This window comes from Sphaerodactylus townsendi, linkage group LG04, assembly GCF_021028975.2.
Source record: "Sphaerodactylus townsendi isolate TG3544 linkage group LG04, MPM_Stown_v2.3, whole genome shotgun sequence".
Classification (NCBI taxonomy): Eukaryota; Metazoa; Chordata; class Lepidosauria; order Squamata; family Sphaerodactylidae; genus Sphaerodactylus; species Sphaerodactylus townsendi.
In genome coordinates, this window is record NC_059428.1 from 22866082 (window position 1) to 22886724 (window position 20643).

The 20643-nt window shown below is 43.3% G+C and overlaps 1 protein-coding gene across 1 annotated transcript in view; it reads right to left on the reverse strand.

Annotated features, from left to right (window-relative positions):
• The window catches only part of TRPC6 (transient receptor potential cation channel subfamily C member 6), a 103815-nt gene that overhangs the window by 23605 nt on the left and 59567 nt on the right, over positions 1-20643 (reverse strand). The window contains exons 2-4 of the mRNA XM_048494032.1: positions 7392-8166; positions 3560-3739; positions 539-703 (exon numbers count right to left, since the gene is read on the reverse strand). Of these exons, the coding sequence (XP_048349989.1) occupies positions 539-703; positions 3560-3739; positions 7392-8166 (1120 nt within the window). The remainder of the gene's footprint in view (positions 1-538; positions 704-3559; positions 3740-7391; positions 8167-20643) is intronic.

A 20643-nucleotide genomic window follows, 5' to 3' on the forward strand; every position in this document is an offset into this window, starting at 1 on the left:
AAAGATACCCTGATATTTTTTATGCTATAACCCCAAAAAATGCACCCCCTGCAGGCCAAAAATTGAAAACACATTAGAAATTCAAAAAACACAAACTAACATGGGCCCCCCTGAAAAACTCAGATTTTGCACTGGGCTCCATTTTCTCTAGCTACGCCTCTGTGAGGCATTGCAGAGTGTCTCCATTGTTCCGCAGCGTATCTAGGGAAAAAGTAGCCCGGTGCAAAATCTGAGTTTTCCACCCATCTCTCTGTATGTGCGGCCACCCTTCCCCACCACGACCAAATAACTTTTTTTGCACCAAGTCTTGAAGTCAGTGTATGGACCTGGAGGGAAGGAGGAGGAGTGTGGGGGTGATTTTCCGCCCCGCCCCCATGTGACTAAATGGCCACAGCCCGGGGACATTTGACCCCCATATGCCCCCCGGTGGTATGCCCCTGCAGTTGTTTATGGACGTTCTTTCTCTTTAGCCCGGTATCAAATATGCATGTAAACCAAGTATAGAACTTTTTGGGTTTTTTTAGTTTGCACCAAATACCTTGCTGCACGGAGCAATCCAGTAAACCGCCGACAGGAATGGCAACCCAATCGCAACAGCAAGCACCACCAAAAACTTCACCGCCATGGTCTGTTGTCGTAAACCTGACAGATTTTCATACCAGATAGAGAGGAGCTGCTGCTGGCAGTTGGGGTGTGCTACAAACTAAAGCACAAAGAAAAGGAAAATTACAACTCATTTGTCACTCATGACAAAATCAGCCTGCTTACAGTAAAGGGAAGAGTTTGTTCTAATGTTTTGCTCTATCTCTACTGCAAGGAGTCTCAAAGCAGCTTACAAACGCCTTTTCTTTCCCCCCGCAACAGGCTCATTGTGAGGTAGGTGGGGCAGAGGGAGTTCAGAGAGAACTAGGACTGGCCCCAGGTCACCCAGCAGGCTTCATGTGGAGGAGTGAGGAATTAGAGTCTCCAGATTAGAGTCCACCATTCTTAGCCACTACACCACTACACATATAAGAACAGGAGGAAATTGGGTTCATGCCATTATCATGAAAAACGTACGGAAGCATGAATACAAGTTTTTCACCCTGCCACTGTGTCCTCTATTTATTGCAAGAAAAAACTGTCTATTTATTGCAAGAAAAATGGCGCTGCTTGGCCCAAAGACACACTAGACCTTGTCTTCAGCAATTTCATATTTTAGAAGTTTTTCCTTCCAGCAGGTTTGCCCAGGGGACACCTGCTACAAGTAAGAATAGCAGGCCGGGCCACCAAAATGGCATATTTTGCTCTATATTTTATACTTGGATATGGTTTGAAAGATGCCCGTGGGAAGCTTGTAATCCAGGTGCAATGGTGTTATCTTTCAGTAGATCGCAGAATCTTGCAGGAGACATTTGCTAACTTTGAAGATAGTAGGCTGCACTTTACGATATCCTCACAGACATATTTAAAGAGTGTTTGAACAGCAGAGTCCTTGTGGACAGGATATCATATTATGGACCTTTGCCTCTCTGTTGATTTTCCCTGCACATCTGAAGGCAGCTTAGATGTTGTTTTGCTTGTACTTGCACAATATTGTGGGTGAAATAATCACTCCTGTTTATCATTTATGATGCATTTTTAATTTTCTCAACACTTTTCAGCTATTAGGAGAGGTGTCCTACAGGAGGACAGTTGCATTTTACTGCTCCAGAAGGGCAGTTGCATTTTACTGATGAGATCTCCTGGACTTAGATAGGAATGACTCAATATGGGATTGCACCATTAGTGGCTTGCTATACATTAAATACATGGAAGTGTTAGGATTTGAACCTGTGTCTAAAATCTCTTAATCCAATTATTTATCCTCTGGAGCATGTTAACTCTCAAGCAGGCAGAGACTCTACTCTATATTCCAGATGCTATATTCTGTATGGTTTCCTTGGAATGTTATGTGTGTATAAACAAACAGTTTAATCTGTACAAATCCTCATTGACTAGGAAGGATATAAAGTATTTACAATGCTATTTTTTTATCCGCCACTGAATTAAGTCAATGCTTTATAACTTGTGCTTCGTCCTGGTTCAGAATCTTCTCTGCTTTCCTTATTGACCATATAAAATTGTGAACAACGTAGTTAAAGAATTCTTACACTGTAAATTTTGTCACTAGAGGCGTTTCCCAATTTTACTTTGAGGTTCAGTTTCTTTCCTCCACTTTACTCTTTTCTTATTGTGGTAGTACCGGTAGGTTTCTGAGCGATTGATTTAACACTATAGGGCTATGCTGGAAGCAAAGAAAATCCACAGGAAGAGTCATTCAAGTTAGAAAGTACCTTTTCCTCTGCATAGAATATGGGAAGTCATGCAGACTGTTTGGTATTAGCACCTCCACAAGTATACGCCTCAGTTTTCATTAGTGCCAAATGAACCTGCAGATTAGAAACTCCTTGGAGATTTTTCTTGGTTTGCTAACTCTTTTGAGACAAGACCTTCAGTTTCTAGCATGCTGGGCTTATTCTACCGCAACACTAAGGCCCCTTCCATGCATGCAGAATAATGCACTTTCAATCCTTTTTCAATGTACTTTGAAGCTGGATTTTATTGTGTGGAATAGCAAAATCCATTTTCAAACAATTATGAAAGTGGATTGAATGTGCACTATTCTACATGTACGGAAGGGGCCTTAGAAAAGTCTGAAGTCTTCCTTCAACTTGTGCCTTTTCCTTCAATGAGAAATCTGCTTGAGTTGAAGAAGGAAGGATCCATAGGCTGGAGGAACTTTCTTCCACTCTGGTAGGGTAGAGAGTTCCATAAATGCAGAGTGGTAAGATGCAGAACTATAGTCCAAGCTCTGCTCATGACCTGAGTTTGATCCCAAAGGAAGCTGGTTTCAGGTAGTCAGCTCAAGGTTGAGTCGGCTTTCCAACCTTCCAAAGTTGGTTAAATGAGTACCCAGGTTGCTGGGGGTAAAACGTAGATGATTGAGGAAGGAAATGGCAAATCATTTACAGTCCACAGGGCCTGTAAAACCAAAATGTTCCGCCGAGCTTTCAGTTACGGTTGTCATGGATCCATTACATCATACCATTACATCACACTGTCCCCTGAATTTTTGCATCCCGCCCTCCTTCCCTACCCTAAAAGGAAATTTATATAATGGGATAGGTTTGGAGATGTATAATATGGGTACTGAGAGTTCTTGACAATTTAATTGCTATCTATGAATGTTTTAAAATGCTGGAATTTTAATGCTTAAATTATGCAATTGCCTACTGTTTTATGACTGTGGTCGAAAATATGTGTGTTAGCCACCCTGAGCTCAGCTTCAGCCAGGGAATCAGGCTGAATAAATAAAATAAAATAAAGTCTGCCTAGTAAATGTCATGATATCACCCCCATGGGACAGTAATGACCTGCAGCTTGCACAGGGGACTGCCTTTACTTTTTAAAGTAGCGTATCATCTGCTATCAGTCATACCTGGATACTGCCTTACCAGTAGTCTCGAGAAGGAAGGTGAATGGGAAGGAATTAATGGAAGCTTCCCCAATTCAAGCTCAATAAAAACTGGAGGCTCACTTTTTTCACTTCATATTTAATGGCGAGTTTTAAGCGGCTAAGGCTAGGACGTTTGTGCTCCCCACGGTTCAGCTCAGCATCGCCATTCAAGATAGCTTCCACTTCTTCTGTGTTTCTGCACAGGTCTAGGAGCCCAACGACGAAGTCCTTGCACTGCATGGACAGTTTTTTGTAATCGTTCTGTGAAAGAAAAGAAGAAAAACTGCAGAAGAATCCTTTGACATAACACCCAAAAACAGAGCTTGATAATGCCAATAGCATATATAATAAAATATTCCGGTTATGAAAGCCATAACATCATCTTGATCCTTCAGTAGAAATGGGAAGACATGACGTTCTGTTCTCAGACTGGATCCTCTCTCCATAAGCATATGGGCCCTCTTGATATATTAGGTCTGCAAGTCTTAACCTAGTTAAGCACTAGGTTAATAAACTGGGGCTTTATGGCGCAATCCTGAGCGGAGTTACACTATTGAAATCAAAGAGTCTAGAAGGAACTGCACTATAAATTAGACAGTGGGCTAAATTTTAATTGATGGAGATAAAAGAAAGCGGGGACTTTGTGTGGATTTTTGAGGTTGCTTTGTTGCTGGGAAGGTGATAAAGTATATATTCTGCAACATTCCATGTACATTGAAAGTGAAATAACAACAACAATAGTACAACAATAATATGTCCTTTCTTTGTAATAATGAATCTTTGTATCTGCTTATTTGATTGTCGGTATCTGCTTATTTGCTTGCAGCCTCCCTGGATGGTTTCCTGCTTCTGAGGCAGGGGTGGGATTCTAATGATTAACTACCGGTCCCCCCCCCCCCGCCACACATTCCCCCACCCACTTACCTGCTGCTGCACCCCCCTTTTCGATGTTGGGCTGGGGGTAGGTGAGGGAAGGCGGCTGCTGCTTGGCCCATGTGCCGCCTGGCAGACCTCCTGGCTACCAAAGGGGCTGGGCTTCTTTTACTGGCTGGCCATGGGAGGCAGCCAGCCTCGGAGCAGGCCGTGTGCCTGGGGACGGCTGCGTGGCCTAGGGGGCCTTTCTCCAGCATTGACCAGGAGGTCTGGGTGGGTAGCTGCCACTGGAGGCCCTGCAGGGGGCTGGCTGCAGATCAGGCCACACGCCTGGGCTGGCAGTGCGGCTTTCCAGGGTGGTGTTCCCAGGCTAAGGCAGCAGGCAGGAGGCCTGGGTGGGCTCCAGCTGGGCTGCAGCTGCCAGAGGCCCCTGCAGGGGGGCAGTCACCAATCGGGCCGTGCACCTCTGGGCCGGTGGTGTGACTTTCAGGGGAGGCCTGCTCACGCCTGGCTGCTCCAGGGCTCTGAAAGCCCCCTTTCTCCCCCTCCCCTGGGGGACTTTTAGCGCCTCAGAGCAGCTGGCCGCTTTTAGCAACTGGTTTGCCTGAACCGGTTCTATCACATTTATACCCCACCAAATCTCTATGATTCAAGGTAGCTTACAATAAAAATTTTATCTGAACTGCCATTATAGTGGATTTCAGTAAATTCCAGGCATCCTGAAGAGATCTGATCATGTTTACCTCCCCTTTCAGCTTCCTTTGGGCTAGCTCAGGGGTCTGCAACCTCTAGCTCTCCAGATGTTCATGGACTACAATTCCCGTCAGCCCCTGCTGATGGGAATGCCAATTGGCCATGCTGGCAGGGGTTGATGGGATTTGTAGTCCATGAACATCTGAAGAGCCGCAGGTTGCAGACCCCTGGCTAGCTACTTCATAACTGAGAAGATTCCTCTTCTGAAATCAAAGAGGTCTATGCTGTATTTTTGAATTGAAAACTGCTGAATTGGCTCTTTTTAACACATTAGGTCATATTGTACATTTTTCTTGTGCTTTCATCATTACACTTTGCTTATCTGTACACCAAGAACCTCTGTTCTCTCTCAATATCCAGTATGTGGAACAACCAAATCCATTCCAGTCTCTTATACAGGTAACCACACCTGAAAGATTTATGTGTTCACACCAAGCCTCTCTTAGCAGTTCTTCCTCATTCTCCTCCCTTTCTTGTGATTTTTGTTAATAAAAAAATCTCCAAAAATATTTCCTTCCCATAAACATCTGAAGAAGTGAGCTCTGACTCACAGAAAGCTCAAGTTGGGATATATTTTGGTAATTTTTGAAGGTGACACTGGACTTCTGTTTTTTTTTCTTATTTTACCACCTTTTATGGAAAACCCAGGCTGTTTATTTTGAACAAAACATTAATCCAATGTGTGGACCTTAATGGTAAACAGGGACAATCTATGTCAGTACTTGCATGGGACACCACCAAGGAAGCCCAGAGCTGCTACACAGAAACAGGCAATGATAAACCACTTGTTTGTCTTCTGCTTTGAAAGCCATATGGTGCTGCCATAAGGTGGCTGCGACAATGGCAATATCTACCAACAGTTATCCAATGAAAGGAAACGCACTAACTACCTTGCCCTGCTGCTGACTTCACACAGTTAATTTGGTCCCCTCTTTCCCCCTACTTTAGATGCTCTGTCACTGTAGCTTTGATGCTATTTTTGCAGAGCTTTGTTTGGAAGGCAGCCCAACATATATCTAGCCACAAAAAGACACAGAGGATGAGAGGGAAGCAATTTAGTGGAGAAGCTGAATTGGGTACAGAGAGCAGCACAGAAAGCTGTGAGTCTCTTCCTGGGCTGCGTACGTCACAAAAGCCTATGTCACGACAACTTTTCCTGGACATTTCAGCAGAATGTGGGTGTCCCCAGATCCATCAGCATTGCCAGTAACAAATAAGGAACACCCACCGTCTTGTTTACCACAGCCCTTTACTAGGGCATGCAATCTAAACCTCACATCTTTCTGCTACTCTGAGTTCTATGGTGGATTAAATTAAAGGTCCTGAGTGCGTTTTTTGTGAGTGCAGAAATTGGATTTTCAGTTCTGCAGTGACCAGAGGTGTAGGGTGAGAAAATGGTGCTCGGGGCAAAATGCCCCCCCCCCGCAGCCCCGCCCCCTTCCCCACGGCACCTTTCCCTTACCTTTTCTGCTGGCAAAGCAGCTGGCTGAAAAAAAGAGGCTTTTTCAGCCCACTGCTTTATTGGCTGAAAAAGCAGCATGACTGGGGTGAAGCGAGGTGGAAGGGGGAGGCCTCACCCCCGGCCCCCTCCACCATCCGCCTTACCTTTTTCTGCTGGCAAAGCAGCCAGCTGAAAAAAAGCTATTTCAGCCTGCTGCTTTGCTGGCTGATAAAGCATTCTGGTTGGGGCGAGGGCAAGGGGGGAAGGGGCAGCCTCTCCCACCTGTAGCCCCCTCCCACTTACTTTTTTCGGCTGACTGCTTTGCCACCTGAAGCTTTTTCAGCCGGCTTTTATCAGCTGGCTGCTTTGCCGCCTGAAGAAGCAGCTTGGCTGGGGCAGGGGGAGGGGGGAAGGGGAGAAGGGAGGCTCCCATCATGTGAAGGTCCAGCAAATTCCAGGAAGGAGGAAGGGGTGGCTGGGCCTCGGCATGTCAGGCGCAGCGAACGTCGTGCTGAAGCCCAGCCACGCTTCTTTTTCCCAGAAGTGTGTGGGGGGGGTGATTTTTGCGTGAACTCCACAGGGCATTTGTTCCTATATGTCCTCATGGCAGCTATACCACTGGTGGTGACTAGGACATTTCTTGATACAAATGCTCCTGCTTCTGACTCTGGCAGGCAGCAGTGCAAATGAACCAGCTCCAAGATAAAGATCTTAGCCCGCAGAGGGGGCTTTTGAAAAATTTCCAGATAGTTACTCGTTTTGCATTCTGCCTGCAAAATCAATGAGACAGTTTACTGTAGGTTTACTTCACTGTATCACTTCCGGTCCCCTAACCCCAAAACTCACCTTGAACTCTTTTTCAATGTTAGCAAGCACAGCTAGCTCATTGCTGAGTTCTAACGCCGTCATGACTGGATCTTCACTAGACAAGGAAAGGTAAGCAGGGCTGGCCAAGCCTTTGTATGCATTGATCCTGGACCTGGAATGGCTGAAAGAGTCATGCTTCTGTTTCTTATTGCATTCGCTACATTTGCAGAAGTAGTCGTGCGGCCTTTCGATCCGCGCCCCTTTCCTCAGCAGGGTGTGCACAATTTCGTACTCATGGCAGTGAGAGGCCAGGATGATGGGGGTGACATCATGAGAGAAGCGTGTCCCGTCCTCGTCATAGGCATAGAAATCGTCGTGCTGGAGCTCTGACTGGCTGGGACTCGTGGCTAGCCTCTTGCCTTCAGCAAACGCAGGGTGACTTAAGATGGCTTCCACTATTCGGACGTACCCTTTGCTAATGGCCAAAAGCAGGGCATCCCCAACACGTGAAAGGTTCTCCTTCTTAAGCAAAAGTTCAGTGATCTCCAAGTGTTCATTTGCCACTGCCAGCTGCAGCGCATTTTGCCCCATGTAGTCCACACAGTTCACATTCAGCGCAACACATTCTTCCAGCATTTTACGAATGACAGGGATATTTCCATATTCCGCTGCTTCCAAAAAACGCTCCTCTTCAACAGAAAGGCTGGTCGAGTGGTCATTAAACATATACGCTGGGCCTCGGTTTGCAAGCCTCCTGCCCTTATCTCGGACCAAAGTCTGTTGTCGGAGGGCATGTCGGTTCTCAATGCCTCTACTGCACAAAAAGAGAGAAATTGGTAATGCTTTGATTAAAACAAATTTAATTAGTGTTTCAGTATAATGTGAAGGAAGATGCTTTGAGCCTTAAGCAGTGCTAAAATGCTATTTCCGATCAGTCAGCTTCTTGCAATCTTTTTTATAGGCTAGCAAAATAAAATTAGCTGTAGTTGGCTGTAATGAGAGGAAAGGGACCATGGCATAGTTCAATCACATCAGATCTCAGAAGCTGAGCAGGAAGGGAAACCTCCAGGGAAGATTTTGCAGAGGAAGGCCATGACAAACCACCCCTACTTTTTAATTGCCTTGAAATCCCCTTTCTGGGATCATCATAAGTCAGCTGTGACTTGATGGTGCTTTACATATACGGAGTTGGTTATGATCTTATACAGGTTTGTATAATTAATAAAAACTGCAAGATCTGACATATACTGGGATACTTTACATTGATTCTCCTGTCCAGAACTGCTTCAGATTCTCCATTATGGTCTTCCATTTTGCTTTTGCAGTTTTTGTCAGTGAACCCCCACAATATTTTCTGATCTTGGGAGAACTGGAAAGCAGTTTACAGTTTAGGAAAGGAAACCGCTGGTTTGAAAATGGAAGGGGAGGGGCAAGGAATCCCTGCATATATTCAAGCTGTCTTGACTTATACACATCCATTCTTGGCACTGCAGCTAAAACCATAGCCCAATGTTTGGAGGAATCTTGACCCTTTCAAAAATATTATCTCTACCCAGTGGATCTAGTAAGCCTTCCCAATCTCCTTCCCCCACCCCTTGACCAATACTAGAATCATGCTGGAGCTCTGACTGGCTGGGACTCGTGGCTAGCCTCTTGCCTTCAGATTATCCTAAATTACTTGCCTTCAGATAAGTTACTTGCCTTCAGGCTAGCCTCTTGCCTTCAGATTATCCTAAATTACTTGCCTTCAGATTATCCTAAATTGCTGCCCACATTATGTGTACTGCTTCTTCTAGCCTTTTGTCACTCCTAGAGAGCTGCCTCCACTTTTCTTCTTGTCTAGGGTCCTCTTTCTCACCCACACATACATTCACACTCAGATATACCGGTGTTCTTGGATTCCATTCATCCATGCCTTTTTATCTCCTTTCTGAACTACGAAGTCATGGCCATCAGAAAATCATACTCTTAATTTGCATTTTCAAAAACCCTACTGTGTGAATCTCAGGTGCATTACCAATGAATTATTTATGCAAAACATGCCAAATAAGTAGGGAGATGAACAACAATTTCTCATCGACAACCGTCTATCCCCACAAGAATTATTACTGAGACCCTGCTCTTAGTCCCTTCTTTTAGGGTGATAAGCTGGCAATTTATCAGCCAAATGGCTTTACCATCAAAACACAGAGGTCGGAGAGCACCTTACCAACTAAGATTTATTTTGTGAGTCAGAGTTCACTGCTTCAGATGTTATGGAAATCATATTGCATGTTTATAGGGAAAACTACAGACAGGGAGGAGAAAAAGAGGGGCAGATAGAGGCTGTGTCTGAATCACATCTTGAATTTTGAGATGTAAAAGGGGACTGTGAAAGGAACTGTAATAGTTTCAGGTTCTTATGCATAATGGATAATGAGAAAGGTCAAAGGTCTCAGCCTCTCTCTCACGCCAATTTGTGCACCTATGTGTATGTGTGTGAAGTACCATTAAATCACAGCCAACTTACGGCGACTGCATAGGGTTTTCCAGGAGATGGGTTGCAACAGTCCATGTGGTTTACCAGGAGCTGACTTCACGGCAGCACAGATTGACCTACTTGACATGGCCCACCAACCCTAGCAGAGGGAGAAAGGGGAAGGGAGGGGGAAGGGTGCCATGCAAGGGAAGAGGAGTGAGGGAAGAGAGGGAGGAGTGGCATGCAAGGGAGGGGAAGGAGGGGGCCTGGCATCTTGACATGGCCCACCCACCCTAGCGGAGGGAGGGGGAGGTGTGCCATGCAAGGGAAGGGGAGTGAGGGAGGGGAGGAGAAGGAGTGAGGGATCGCATGCAAGGGAGTGGAGGGGAAAGTTAAAAAGAAAACCCACCCTAGCAGAGGGAGAGGGAGGGGAGGGAAGGGGAGGGGTGGCATGCAAGGGAAGGGGAAGGAGGCATCTGAACTGAGAGGGGGCCCAGCATCTTCTACCCTCTCAGTCCTAACTTTGTTTGGTGGCAATCTACTGTTTGGTGGCAATTACTAAGAGGAAAAGTTTTATACAATACTGCAGGTCAAGAGGATCGATAGGAAAACCAAGCGGGAGGGAGGGGAAGGGGTGGAATGCAAGGGAAGAGGAGTAAAGGAGGGGAGGGAGGGAGGGGTGGCATGCAAGGGAGAGGAGGGAGGGGGAGGGTGGTCCGCCATTGCCTTCCTCTTCATAGCCTGATGTTCCCTGGTGGTCCAAATACCCATCCAAATACTAACCAGGCCTGAGCTTGCTTAGCTTCTGAGATCTGATGAGATCAAGGTAATCTGGAACATATTAACAAATGTGTAATTAAATGGGAGGAAGAAATGATATGAAGCATTGATGTCTTTTCTGTGGTGACTCCAAAATGTAGGCTGTTATCCCACGGAAAGCCCATATGTGTTCTCCCCTCTTCTTCTGTAGACAAAAGAAACCCTTGTATTCTATTTGGAATTACTGGATTAATTGAGATTTTTAGAGGTTTTACTCAATGTTTTTATTTACCCCTCTATAAATAATAGTAACCGATATATAATAGTCACCTATTAAACAGTATTGTATTTTCTTGTTTCGGATGAATTTGTGTAGTTGTATTTCTAAAAAAACTTACCACTGGTATGCAACCAATATTTAACTAAAATGCCACTAGTTTTTTTGTTTTATTTTCCTGCATATCTAAATCAACTATTTTAATTAAATTGTTTACATACACACACCTCATTCTGTCAAATACAAAAATTATGTAGACAAAACAAAAAGCCTAAAAGCTGAAAATATACTATATAATATTAATTTTAAATCAAATTACATGTAATATAAAACAAATGTTGTCCACAAGTACCATAGTTCGATTTGAGTAGCTTATCAGCCCCATCCAGGACGCCAGGTGGCAGGCTGTGGCATGTGACCATGCCACCCTGCTGCTACCAGAGAGACTTCCCAGCAGTGTGGAAAGACTTCAAAAGTGTAAAGGCCTCCCTGCTGCTGAGAACCCCCCATTGGGCTAAATCAGGGGTAGGGAACCTGCGGCTCTCCAGATGTTCAGGAACTACAATTCCCATCAGCCCCTACCAGCATGGCCAATTGGCCATGCTGACAGAGGCTGATGGGAATTGTAGTTCCTGAACATCTGGAGAGCTGCAGGTTCCCTACCCCTGGGCTAAATAGACTTACACCACCCAAAAGGGTGTTGAAAGTCACAAGTCCTGGCTGGGAGGGAGCCGTCTAATATCAACCCCTCCCCTGGTGATGTCCCAGCCCGCCCCTGCTGCACAGTGGTGGTATCAGGGTACTGGAATACTGGCACACGTCCAGTGCTGCGTCCCAATGCTGGGGAGGGCTGTGGCAGTCGCACACCGGCAATTTCAACCCTCTGCTGGGGCAAGTGCCCTAGGGAGGGCAAATCTGCCAGCATGGCCATGTACCATTCCCCCATGCCCCGCTTTGGATGAGGCCATATGTCAGTACAGTTTTTAGTTTTCATAAGGTAAATCAATCCAACTATGGAAAAATATTTTTTACATTTCTCCATCCATCCTTATCTATTTAGAGAAGATTTCCTTTTCAAATTATTATGGTGGATGTCATCAGTGCTGCTGAGATTTAGTCATTATTTATTTATTAACTTTTCTGTCCATATTTTATTAAGAAGACGCCTTCTTAATAAAATATGCTTACATTTTTAATAAAACATAAGCATATTTTAAATAAAATATTAATAAAATATGCTTATGTTTTAGCTTCTTGTTGAAATGCCACTAAAGGTTGTCATTGTTATTTATTAACATCATTTACAGCTCGCCTTTCTCACTGAGATTCAAGGTGAACTACAAAATACGAAAAGCAATTCAGTCCACACAGCAAAGACCTCCAACAAACAATGCAGAACTACAGAATGGAAAAACAACCCAAACAAAATACGCTGGTGATCTGAACTGTCTTTCATTCTGCATAATCATATACTTTTGCAATGTTTCTTGCCACCTGTTATCCTATATCTGAGAACTGGGGTTTAGTCAGCATCTCCTTGGGCATTCACTTCGGCCTTTACTGTTGTCAAAAATTATTCAGTTTTCCAACTTTCCTTTGAATGTCCCTTGTCTATTTTAGTCCAAGTACTGAATGCTAAAAGGGAATGTGTAAAACTTCCTAAAGACTGGTTTTTCAGGTTCAAGGGAATTTTGAGTACTTCCCTTGTGACCTAGCTCTGCGACTACAGTGCAATATTCTAGTTGCAGTGATATAGTGGCTAAGAGCAGCAGTGACATAGTGGCTAAGAGCAGTGGCTAAGAGCAGGTGCATTCTATCTGGAGGAACCGGGTTTGATTCCCAGCTTGGGCTAGTCACAGCTTTTCGGAGCTCTCTCAGCCCCACCCACCTCACAGAGAGGGGAAGGGCAAGGAGATTGTAAACCCCTTTGAGTCTCCTACAGGAGAGAAAGCGGGGATATAAATCCAAACTCTTCTCTTCTTCTTCTTCTTCTTCTTCTAGTAGTCCTCAGAAGCCGGTGATAAGCGAGCTGAAGCTGTCTGACCAAACTCCAAGAAACTGTCCCTTCATATACTCTCTGTAAACGCTTCCAATTGAAGAGAGAGCTGAAAGTAGAGCTCTGTGGGGCTACTACTGATCAAATGAGTTGGGGCAGGCTTACCAATAAACGATATCTTCACTTCACTTTAGTTGATCCCAGGGTTAGTCAGACAATTTGCATAGTTCTCTCCCACCCACATCACAGGGACTTTTTGAACTGTCTAGTGGTCTAACTCAGAATAGCATGGTTTCCTAAAACTTTGCAAACAAGCACCTGGTGTCTTCTGCACAACTCTTGCTGAGCATCAAGGACATGTGAGAAAACTAGAGAAACACTCATATTTGTGCAATTAAACATCCAACCAAAATAAAGTCTGACATCAAGACATCAAACATGCAATTTCAAGGAAAAAAGGGAGAAAGGGATCAATACTTCCTTCAGCTCTAACAAGAAACGGTCCAATAAACATTGCAGTTAATTTTTCTGGTTGGCAACCTCAAATAAATGTCCCAGTTTTGTGATTATGAGGATTTACTAATGCATCTGGACCACTTGTTTAATGCTTGTATCTGGTGGTCTGGATTTGCTCTGTACCAACTCATGTTGATGTTCTGTGCCAGACGCCTTTTCTAGACCCAGGCTAAAGACTCATCTAATTCAAGTATCTCCCAATTCATCATTTATAGATCAGGGATGTCAACTATACAGTCCTAAACCATTTTTATGCCCAGTATTACTCTGGTGAGTAGAGCAAAGGGTCAGTTGCCTAAAGCATAACATATTGACACAAACACAGAGTAAGTAGCACAGAGTAAAAGGAGGACCAAAACTAGACAGCTGAAACCACAAAATGTCCTAAAGTGCAATCCCAACCAGAGAAACACTCTAAGTCCATTTAAAATCACTGAGTTTAAAAGGGTATAACTCTATTAGATACAGCACTGCTGCTTCCCAGAAGCCTCAAAAAATAGGGGAAAGCTTCTGAGATTTGATGAGATCAGGTTATGCTGGGCTATCTAAGTCAGGGCTCGATTTAAAACCCCTCTTGATCCTGAGTGTGTTTGTATAGAGGGGACAAAAAAACTGAATTAAAGTGATTCTCTACCTATGTGCTGTTCTCAGAGCAGAAGAAGCTAAATTCTTAACAGCAATATAATAATGGCTAGGCTGGCACCAAAATTACTACATATGCACCAACTGTGTGAGGTGGGAGAGAACTCAAAGGGAACAGATTAACTTTTATTAAATGCTTGCAAAGAAAACTTGTAAAATACCAAGGAAATTATGATTTGAATTACAAGCAGTTTGCCCACCAAATAAGGAGTTTCAAGCAAAAACCACTGAAGCACTGAGTCCTGCTTCTGGCCTTCAACCATAAACAGTGCAGGTGGAAGTCTATAACCAAAATAGGCTGGAGGGGTGATTCAGTTGGGTAGGGTCAACCTCTGCATCTCTCATCTCCAGTTTGCAGTAGCTGCTTCAGTGAGAATCATCACTCTGCACCAGAGATCTCCAATGTTATAATACCCACTGATATGTTTCCTGGTGACAATATCCTTCTTCTGCAAAGCTAAGAGTTAATTCTAATTTTCCTTCACATCCCCAGAGCAGGAAGCATCACCTTTGTGTCTGTAGGGCACACCCATTCAAAAATAGTTATCCCTGTGATAGCCCAATACATGGTTTGTAACTTGCGAATATTTTGTTATTAGTACCAGGCTCCATGACAGTCATTTTGTGCTTGGATGCCTCCCCAAAACACCACAGCTGTTTTGTGGTAACAACCATTCAGTGTTCTCCAAATTCGCAAACTGCTCACAGGGTCAACGAGACTGTTGTGCTATATGCACTCACGAATTCTCTCTGAATCTTTCTAATACCACAACATACACAGCGTGAAGTACTCTTGCAAGATAGCTTTTCCAAACATCTTTTTAATCAAGCATACTACAAAAAAATTTTGCAGAGGAAAAATGATCCAGCTGAACAATGTTTTTTAAAAAAATCTGAAATGCTGTTAGATTATTCTGGCCTTTTCAAGAGCTAAAGAAAATCCCCTTAAAGCTTGATGGAATGCTCTACTCCAATTCTCTAAAGTAAATATAAAGACAAGCTTCATTTCTAACAAGGCAGGGGCACATAGAACAATTTCAGAGTCTGACCTAAAGTACTAGATTATACGGCAGAAAACCTTTAAATCTGATTTGTTTATTCTTGAATCAAGGGGACTCTTTTAAATGCAGAACTAGATGGAAACTGATGCTGAATTGAGCACCCTCAAACCTCAGCTTCGTGTTTAAACTCTCACTGATGACTACAGAGGAAGAGTGAAAATGAGGATGCCAGGAAAACATACAGAATTGTCAATTGTCAATTACTGCTGCGTGTTATTATTTCAATGACTTTGCTCCTTTGGTCTTAATAGCAATCTGATAATAATGAATGCTTCTTCCATCACGTCTTCCCGGCATGAAAAGCTGCACTTACTAAATATACTAAACTTTGCTTACTGATGTCTAACTTCTGTTAAAGCCATTTGAGTTCTCCATGGCTGCACAGCTTCTGGTCTGTTCCATGAGATTATTCTCTACCAGCAAGCGAAACAGCAAGCTTTTAATCCTCAACACAAACTATACTCTGTTCCACAGAAAGGTAATAGTACAGTTGTGTATTCCTCTGCTACAGAACAAAGCATGCCAGACCTTCTTTGTTGTAGATTGCTCTAGCTGGATCCTAGTGCCTACCTAGCCCTGCTCGCCCAACAGTTTGATGGTCGTTTGATGAACTACAAATGCTCTTGTATCAAAGAACATGTTCAATAATGCACAAAATAATGGTTTTGACAAAGGCAGCACATAAAAATGAATGTTAAGTCTCATATTTGTTTGGGACTATATTCTAATGCGGAAGCATACTATTTTCTCAACTGCTGCACCTCAACTAACCACACTAATATCTTTCTGTGGAACAGATTATAATTTGCAGAGGGATCATGCCATTCCCAGTTACATAGGCAGTGCAATCCTCAGAAAAGATATCTGGGAGCAAATCCCACAGACTAGACCTGAACAGAATTTTGAGATTTCACAATAAGCATCACATAACTTCAAGCTCTAAATTTTTCTCATTTCATTGCTGCTTGTTGGTTCTACATTCACTTTTACCAAAGTGATATAAAACATCTCTCTTTTTTTGACTGCCATATAAAAAGGATACACATTGCAACAAGGCTGCTTTTATGATACTTCACGTCCTCTGGAGCATAAACTTGTACTATATGTAACAAGGCACACATAAAAACAGCTCACGTTCCTATAAGAAGGAATATACTTTATTCCTGGGCTCTGTGGGTCGGGAGTTGTCACTTTCAGTATAACGCCCTATACAACAGGCATCCATGAAACCCAAATCTGCATTCACATATCAGGCATATTTATTTACCTTTTTCAGCTAGATTCACTTCCAATTAAAATCCATCACAATACAGAATGCAAGTATGCAAATACAAATGAAGCTGGTGCAGTGGGAAAAATTTATGTTAATTCACACTGAGACCAAATAATGAATTCAAATTAACAGTGCAATCCAAAGGGGGTGGGGGGCTGAAGCTGCATTGGAATTCGTGGAAACCCTGTGCTGGGCTGTACAAACCCACTGGGCTGTACAAAGTGGTGCAGATGCCAGTGTTGGGCTACTCACCTCAGTGTTGGGATGCCCTACAGCTGCATGGCAGCCAAACCCAGAAGCTGGCTCCTGTGGCAGCGGGCCTCTGTCGCAAATGCCTGTGCCAGAGTTGTGTGGCACATTCCAGAGGTTGAGTCAGCTCCCAATGTACTTTCAGGCCAAATATGCCCCCTCCCAGCAGTGCAGACTTACACCACCAAAAATTGTGCCCAAAGCCACTCTGCAATGGGCTTTCCTGGGTGAGTAAAGGTTTTCTCCTTCTCCCACTGTGCCCACGATGCCAGTTGCCTCTTTGGAGGCAGCATGGCAGTGCCGTCCCCAGCCACTGCTCTATGGCCCCCTCCTTTGAATTGGGCTGCCCTTATCCTACTGCACCAATTGTCTCTTGCTTTTGCTCCATGCTTGGTGTGTCCCTCCTTCTCATATTGCTTATTCTGAACCAGATCTTTGGTCTATCAAGGTCAACACTGCGTACTCAAGAGTGGTAGTGGCTCTTCAGGGCAGTGGCGTATCTAGGAAAAATGTAGCCTGGTGCAAAATCTGAGTCCCCGCCCACGTATGGGTGGCCACTCTCCCCCACCATGATCAAGCATCTTTTTTTGCACCAGGTCTTGAAGTCAGTGTATGGACCCGGGGGAGGAGGAGGAGGGGTATAGGGGTGATTTTCTGCTCCCCACGTGACTAAATGGCTGCAGCCCAGGGGTATTTGACCCCAGATGTCCCCCTGGGCGGTACATCCCTGCTCCAGGGTCTTAGGTTGAGGTCTTGCACTTTACTTGCTACCTGAGATCCTTTTCATTAGAGATGGTGGGGACTGAACAGAGACCTTCTGCAGATGCTCTACCCAAGTGATACAGCCTTCTTCCTTCATGGGTAGAAACAGGTATGGGTAGAAGGATGTTTTGCTGCCTAGCTAACTGAGTCTCTCTATTTTCTTTGTTTTGAGTTCCTCTTGCCAAGTTCCACCAGGCTAGTCAATCCCTTCTGTGTATTTTCAGTTAGAGTTAATGGATAAGAAACACAATGAAAAAGAAATTACCAAATACTGCAACATCTGTTCAAGAACACAAGGGCTCAACTAGATGTGACATGTCCTCATGTCTGCCGTGGAGACATGCAAACCTTTTAAGACTGTGATTTTCTTCTTTTTAAAAATGCCATAGAAGACCAGTCCTGCAAACCAACCTGTAGCATCTTGCCTTTGGAATGTCTAATTTTATAAATAAATAAACATCTCCCATTACACTGACAATAAAACTCTAGGAATGAGTTGCAAAAAGTTCTCTGCACAGGAGGGAAAACTGGAAAGGAATAAAAGTATGAAGAGCTTCTAAAACCTAGCCTTTCTTCTTCGCTATCACCAAGAAATGTTTTGAAACTGCCATCGCTTTCACTACATAGAGATTTTTTTTTATCACAGTGGATACATGTTGTCTAAAGTCATGAAAAATCTCTGTACAGATGCAAAGCCTGCCATGCAACATTATTCTTCTCTAGAATGGAAGAGGGAGAAACTCACCTCTATGACTAACAAGAATTGATACCTCCCTGAAGTTACCAGTCCAGACTAAGCTCTGAAAAATCTATTAAATGTACAGAGTTAATGAAGACATGAAAAATGTAAGCATTTACTATATTGTCATGGAATATAGCCTGCAGTATTTCTTTCCAAAGAGTAAAAGAAGTTTACATGGATGCTGTAAAAATGCTCTTCATGACATAACATGTTGTTAAATATGCAATTTAGATTCTAGAACAATTTAGGTGAAAAGAACTGGGGATTGTACTGTGGAATCAATAGACGCTTGCTATTTACTATTATTGTCAACTATTTAATTAAAAGAACTGCCCAGATCCAGAACAAAACCTGCACTGGTCAAATTAAACAGCAAACACTTATCCCAGCTTTCCTAGACAGACAGACAGACAGACAGACAGACAGACAGACAGACAGACAGACAGACAGACAGACTTTTCTGCAAACTTGGAGAGTACCCCAAGTCTGAAGAAACATCTGTTTGGAGTATGTCCCCTATCTATGGAATTAACAACAGGCAGAAGGCACACTTTCCTATTAAATATATAGATGGGTCCAATAGGAAACGGACCTGTAGAAGTGGGGATAATCCTACCCAGACTGTCCATATGATGATAATTTGTAATTTGGTAAATGTGTAATTCCAAATGACTGTGTAATTCCAAATGACTAGATACATTAAACAGAAAGACAGACGGACAGATGGACATAATTCCCTATAAAATGGGGACTTTTTTTTACCTTTCTAGGGAAGACAGGATGCCTGCAATGAAGGAGACATGCATCTTTGACAGTTTCCTTGAGTGGAAAACGTAAGAACATTTTTTGGTTAAGGGGTCCAAGGGAAACTTTGTTGGGTAGGACTTCCTCAATAGTCAAGGAGGAAAGCTTATTATGTATAGTTAGTTAAGTTAAACCAGTCCACCAAATAAAGTTGTGCTCTGCTCTCTGTTACTAGCAAGTATTAGAGTCTCTCAGCCCTAAGTGTCTAATTGCCCATCTAATAATACTGAAATAATAATAATAATGAAACCCTGCCAGTAGAATTGTGTTTCCTATTCCAATGGAGAGGAGTAAAGAATACAAACAGGTATAATAACTACATCATATAATATTTAAAATAGGAGTCACCAAACCTTTTGAGCATGGTGGGTGAAGCCACAAAATGGCCGTTACAGCTAACTTTGAGTCACACAGTCGCTTACTTTGAGTCATACAGAGGTGACAGCTGCGACCAAAGCAACATTTTAAAACCCTGCACAGCCAATCAAATCTCCAGTGGTCAATCAGAAGGGGCAAAGTCCACCGCGCTCCGCCCACTTTTGAAAACCACTTGGCCAGAATTAGGAAAGGTGTTGATGGATGTTAGGGACCCCTGGTTTAGAGTTTTGTACTAGATCCTGGGAGACCCAGGTACAAATTTCTGCTTGTCATGAAACTTGTTGGGTGACTTTGAACAAAATTCTTCCTTTCAACCTAACCTACCTCACAGGTTGTTGTAAGGATAAGATGAAGCAGGACAGTGAAGAATGTATGTCAACCTGTGCTCCTTCAAAGAATGGTGGGGTAAATAAAACAATGAGTCTAAATACTTTTAGAGCAAAATTAAAGAACCTCCCTCAGGAATTTACAAATAAAATCTGCTCACATCCCTGCTATCACCTTCAGTCCAATTCTCCCAAGTTCCACCTGTTATATGGGAATATGAGACTACTTTTTGTAGAGCTTGTGGAAGGATATTGTGTACATGAGAAACGTCAAACCTTTTTGAGGAAATATATAAATACTAAGTTTTGCTATATATTTTTTCAATATCTGGGCTGTCACTCATTCTCCTAAATTTAGCATTCTCTAGTATTTAGCAAGGAATTTAACATTCTTTTTCACCTACTCTCTACACAAAGACCATTTTATGCACCGTAAATTTCCAAGATTCATTTTAGAATCTCTTGCCCTTCTTTCCTGAAGGAAACATGACGTCAAAGTTTATAAATGCATCTCTCAGTAGTGTGACTACAGATATGTGCCACACTTGCAAACAATCTTCACTAAAGAAGTCATTAAAAACTCTCATTGACATTTATTTGGAGTACTTAAGGCAACTCCAAGGGAGTCGGTTTGGGGGCTTTAGACAGTGTGAAGCAGGTTGCAAAACAGGAGGCATCGGAATCAGATGAGGGAACTGAATTTAAGAGAGCAATTCTGACTTAATGAGCATCCAATTAATTGCTAATATATTCACAGAAATTAAAATCTTCTGTTCTTTACAGCATACGTACGCAAATGCCGTCAAGTTGTAACCCACTTATGGCAACTCCAGCAAGGGGCTTTCAAGCCAAGTAAGAAGAAAAGGTGGTTTGCCTTTACTGTCCCCTGCAGAGTCTTCCTTGGAGGTCTCCAATCCAAGTACTGACCATGCTAAGTTTCCCAGATTTGCTGCCTTCCCTCCCAGATCTTTCCAGCATAGTCACCGTTAGTCATCAATGACTGAGTAAAATTAGATTACACACTGATACGAGTGACCAGGGGAAAGTG